Source organism: Nansenia antarctica (genome assembly GCF_963989245.1).
Source record: "Nansenia antarctica genome assembly, chromosome: 16".
Classification (NCBI taxonomy): Eukaryota; Metazoa; Chordata; class Actinopteri; order Argentiniformes; family Microstomatidae; genus Nansenia; species Nansenia antarctica.
In genome coordinates, this window is record NC_137686.1 from 9,122,052 (window position 1) to 9,127,848 (window position 5,797).

At 45.2% G+C, this 5,797-nt stretch overlaps 1 protein-coding gene across 1 annotated transcript; it reads right to left on the reverse strand.

Moving 5' to 3' along the window:
- Nucleotides 1-1,944: 1,944 nt before the first annotated feature.
- Nucleotides 1,945-5,515, reverse strand: LOC308171928 (D-serine dehydratase-like; the record flags this gene model as incomplete). Its single annotated transcript, XM_080546841.1, has 8 exons — nt 1,945-2,355; nt 2,496-2,601; nt 2,747-2,809; nt 2,896-3,022; nt 3,186-3,304; nt 3,708-3,888; nt 4,022-4,172; nt 5,498-5,515. The coding sequence occupies 8 exons, from the start codon at nt 5,513-5,515 to the stop codon at nt 2,266-2,268; spliced, it is 855 nt and encodes a 284-aa protein (XP_080402967.1). The 3' UTR covers nt 1,945-2,265.
- Nucleotides 5,516-5,797: the final 282 nt, after the last annotated feature.

Below are 5,797 nucleotides of genomic sequence, written 5' to 3' on the forward strand. Positions count from 1 at the left end.
GGCCCTCTTGGCATCCTCATGCCTTTCGAAGTCGACAAATCCAAAACCCATGGATTTACCAGCGTCATCGGTCATGACACGGACACTCAGGACTGGTCCAAATCTTTCAAACCTCTCCTGAAGGCGTCGGTCGTCCATATCCTCTCCGAAGTTCTTGACGTACACGTTGGTGAACTCTCCGTCTCCGGCCCTGGATCCGAGTTCAGCCTCTCGTTCTTTGCGCGATTGGAAGTGTCCGACGAACACCTTTCTGCCGTTCAATAACGTGCCGTTGAGTCTCTTAATCGCTCTCTCAGCAGCCTCCTGGGTGTTATACTGCACAAAGCCATAGCCTTTAGCATTACCATTCGCGTCAGACCCTACCTTGCAGGAAATGATGCTCCCAAACTCCGAGAACGTGTCGTAGAGGTGCTTGCTGTCGAACGTCTCCACTAAATCCTTAACGAAGATGTTGCCGACCCCACTGTTCCTCCGAGAAGGGTCACGCTGAGACCACATGATGCGCATAGGTCTTCCGTTGACGACATCAAAGTTCATGGTGTCCAGGGCACTCTCTGCGTCAGCTAGCTGTTGAAAGTTGACATAGGCATACCCAAGAGATTGTTGTGTTAGCATGTCCCTGCACACCCTTGTAGAGACGATCGGGCCAGAAAGGCTGAATTTCTCATGCAGCATTTCCTCAGTGGTATCCCTGTGGAGATCTCCTACATACAAGGAGGCCATCCGTTGAATAGGCGCACTAGGATTCATGTCTCCAAATTTTTTTGGGAAAAGAACGAATAACGTTTATCTATCTAGCTCTTCACAGATGAATTGCAGGTAAATGAACGGCATGTGTACTCTAGCTGCATGTTCTACATGGTTGTCATCACTTTGTCAATTGTGACATCACAGACATGTGATGTCACATAGACATCACATACTTGTGTCCAAGTAGCATAGAACAACTTATTATAGAAATTAATTAATATAATTAATTAAACTAATTTGTTTGTTCATTTTCTACAACAACTGTTCAACGTAGAAACATACAGCACATTGTCACATGTTTAAATAACTTTTTCTTATACATTACTGTGTACAGACATAAAGCTTCGGATTTCATATATTGCTTCTAGATGTTTCCCTTTTTCTTTTCAGTAAAACTCTTTTATGGTTTATGGATACCCAAGTGTATCAAAGTTAGCATTTTGGTGGCAAAAATACCAGAACTGTCCCATCTCAATGCTTTGAGATGGGACAGTTCTGATATAACTACAGTAAACAGATAATAATAATAATAATAATAATAATAATAATAATAATAATAATAACTTTTTATTTGTATAGCGCTTTTCCTGCAAACGTTGCAGCTCAAAGTGCTCCAATCATTATATCATCATAATTTAATGATTTAGTCGATTAAAGGCAATATTAAAAAGATGGGTTTTTAGTCTTGACTTGAACATATTTGCTGAGGTTGCATCCCTAATGTAAACTGGCAGTGCATTCCACAATTTGGGTACATAAAATGAGAATGCAGCCTCACCAAATCTCTTCTTTTGTACATGTGGTACACAGTGTAAGCCAGCGTCAGAAGACCTGAGAGCTCTATTGGGCTGATATGCTAGCAAAAGGTCTTTCAGATATTCTGGTGCCATGCCAGTGAGAGCTTTATAAACAAGCAGAAGGATCTTGAAATCTATTCTGAACTTAACAGGAAGCCAGTGTAGAGTTTCTAAAATAGTTATGAGCTTGTCTGCTTGGTGCTTGCTAAAGAAGTCTGTGTCAGCGATGTGTTTTGTAGTCTCCATGATGTTGACTCAAGGTTTCCATAGTGACGAAGGCTGTTAGTCTACATGGTGGCTGTAGCTGGTCTGCATGATGAAGGTGAATGTTGGTCCCAATAAGGGATGCTATGGGGTGTAATGAAAGAGACATGGTGTTTGGTGAAATATACCCACAATGTTTTATTCACAATTGTCATATGTGCGCAGCATTTTTCCTCATTTTGTGTTGATTCGTTTTCTTTTTCACAGTATTAATACATTGGACATAAACACTACATTCATTAGGATTTACCGTATATGATCAATTAGAAACACAATCATCCAGTGCATAGGCTATAAAGGAATAGGAAATACACAACTATGAAATTAGTCATTTGTGAGGCTAAACGTGTCAAAAGTGTTATTTCATTACAATTCCCATATAGTGTTCTACAGTAATCTACAGTTACACAGAGTGCAGTTATCTCAACACTATTTCCCTGAAAGCTCATCGTCATCACCACCCACGCGTGGGCGTCCATCTCCCCACTAGGTGGCCCTTCGAGTGGATATGGTAAACAGGATGCATCATAGCCGTCGCACATGCCTGTATGAAGAACACACACACACACGCACGCACGCACACACACACGCACACGCACACACACACACACACACACACAATCATATTAATCTGATATCATTTTTGCTTTGAGCTCTACAGCCTGATCGTGGATGAGTACTGACGTGGTAGGGGATGAGTGTGAGCAGGCAGCCCAGGGGGTATTGGCTGTAGTCCAGCGTGCCTGAGATCGACTCCACTCTGCCATGCTCCTGGGTCATAGACAGCAGTCTGCAGGGGGACGCTTATAGTCAGTTACAAACAGTAATGTTAGTTATAACACTAGTATTAACAGTAGATATAACCACGCTGCTGTGGGGAGAGGGATTGAGGGACTGGGATATATGTAATAGTAGTGTGGTAATAATAATAGTACCTTAGATCTGGGTGTCCCTCTATAACGGCATATCCAGTGGGCAGCTTTCCAGCTCCATCATGGCTGAGAGTAGTCAGTAATAAACAGTTATAAAACTATTAATAACAGCATGGATGGTTATACCAGTTGTAATAACTGTACTGATGTACCTGAGCCCGGCAAAGCCACAGTCAATGAGCAGCTGGTTCCTGTGAGGGCAGTGACCTATGACCCTGGTCAGCACTCGGACTGCGACGTCCTCCGGACGACAGGAACCAATCACAGACTGCTGCACATCTATAGGGCAATAAAACAGTAACACATAATTTAAGCTGTTCAACAGGTCAGCCAGTCAAGAGTCCTGTATGTCTGTGTCATCAACACCACACACACACACACACACACACACTCTCACACACACACACAAACACTCTCACACACTCTCACCACACACACTCACCATAGAAGACAAAGTTCCCAGGATGCACCTCGCTGAGTTGGGCCATGTCCGCAACTGGTTGGCTACAGGAGGGGGTGGATCCTATACTGGACTTACAGGTGATGCCGACGCCCTTCAGCCTGGAGAGAGAGACAGGGTGAGTGTTTGTGTAAGTGTAAGTGTGTGTATGTGCTTTTCTTTTGTGGTAGTGATGAGGTGAGTTTTCTCCCCCTTACAATGTAAAGCGCTTTGGGGGGTCAAATGCAACCAATTATTATTGGAACACAACGTGTATGCCTGTACAGTATAGTATAGTGGATAGTGTATAGCCTTTATTTATGTAAACCAGCTCCTTTCCCTTCTTGTTTTTTTTGTTTTTCTTTTCTTTCCTAGCACCAGGGGAGCCCCCCCTCCCAAATTTCGTTGTTTGGTACCTGTACTATATCAATGACAATAAAGACCATTCATTCATTCATTCATAGAGTCCTTATTTGGTGTGTGTATGCTTGTTTCTGGATCTGCCTGTATTGTGTGTTCTCTTACTTCTCCATGAACTGCATTGTGAGTGTGGTGGTTGCCTGGGCGACTCCCTGTATTTGCTCCGCCCCTCTGCAGTTATAGGAGTTCCCGCAGTGGACGTAAACGCCGGTTAGCTCCACTCCCTCGGACGCGGAGATGGCCTGGGCCAATCGCAGAGCCTCAGGCTCAGAGTGCAGCACACCCGCTATGTAACAACAGAACCCCACAGAACATTCTGAAACCCCCTGCAGAACACACTCGTCTACGACATACCATCACTCTGGTCTCCCCCCCCCCCACGACATCACATCACTCTGGTCTCCCCCGCCCCCCCTCACTTCTTCCATTGGCACAGTCCACTTTGAGCCAAACGTGCCACACCCGTCCGTCTCTCAGTGGTCTCTTCCTAAGCCGCTCCAGAGCATCGTGGTGGTCCAGTAACACCTGGAATAAACTCAGCTTCTCTGACAAGGCAGCGCAGCGCTCCACCTACACACATGCACACACACACACACACGTGCACACACACACACACACACACACACACACACACACACTTTAGAACTGCATATCAACCTGCAGTGTCCAATCAGCTCCCCTGTAACTTGCCACTGTGCAAAGTCCAAATGTATAATCTACATGGATACTGGAGCCTGTAATGCATGTTAACAATCTGTAAAACGCTCTTCTATAAGACCTCACCAAAGAATGGCAGAGTAATAATTAATAAATGAGCAAAAAGAATGCAATTAAATGTGTGCGCGTGACTGAACTCAAACAAGGCTCACAGAATATCCCGACTGAGACTCACTATAATTCGTTCTCTCTCCCTTATTTCAAAAAGTATGGTGTCGTAACCATCAGAGGCGGATTTAGGATTGTAGGAGATCCGGGGCTTAGCCCAGAGGGAGAGTATAATGTGAATTTTTTTGCCTTCAACCTTCAACTTACCACCACCTTAAAGCGGACAAAAGGCTGTATTACAAAATAGACAGTAAACACACACACACACTGTAACGGTTTTGCTCGTTGACTTCGTTGTCCGGGGTGCCAGTCAGGGCGAGGCCTGACAATTTTAGTTAGTGTGGGGTTGGTTTAGTCAGTCTTTAGTCAAGTTACCGTTACAAGCGCTACATGCATCAAAACATGAACCCTTTTTTGTTATACACAGGTGAATAGAATATTGTAATATTATAGCATTGCACAACAGACGAAAATGAGTACACCAAGGACATGTGTTGCAATTCAGGAGGTACTGTATTGTCACAATAAACAAAGAACTCTCAAAACATCAACTCAACAGTTCATCAAAGCCCTAAAAGTTCCGTTCAGCTCAATCACAGTCAATTGTATCTCACCCCGCTCCCACACAACGAACGCAAGACTTACAGTTTTAACAGTCTGTCAGTCCGATAGCTTAGTGGTGTCGGGTTACCCCCGCTGCGTAAGATGAGCCTCTACTGCTCTCTCCCCAGCTCCGGTGTAAGCGTATGACATTCCACGGCCTTATATCCAACTGTATCCTTACGGTGTATCCTTACGGGGCATTGTATCAAAAAGTATCATCCAGCTCTTCGCGGTCCGAGTAGGCTAAAACATACCGAGACGCAGACAGCGAACGCCAACTGCGGCACAAACACAAACGGACGGAATCATCCACTTCCTGGTTTGTCGGGATTATTCTGCCCTCAGCACTCGGTGAGAGACACCTTATCATTTCCCGTCGTCTGTCGAGAACGGGGATTGGCTGATTTACGACTGGATCCCAGCAGCGTGTGACGTGTGACAGCGTGTGAAAAAAACGTGGAAGTGACAGTCGGCGGCGGAGACATGGCAGAATCGCCACACTCCCTCCCCTTTAGAAAAAGCCGGACCATGGGGTAGGCGTACTCCAATCCACTTTGGATATGGTATTTCACTCAAAACCTTTGAAGTCTTCCTCCTCACTCTCCTCAGCGAAGATGTCCAAAACCCGCTGACGGTCAGTCTTCACGTGGCTTAGAGCAGTGCTGGAGGGATGGTCTGGTAGCGGACAGTCCTCGGATGGAAAACCTTTGAAGTCTTCCTCCTCACTCTCCTCAGCGAAGATGTCCAAAATCCGCTGACGGTCAGTC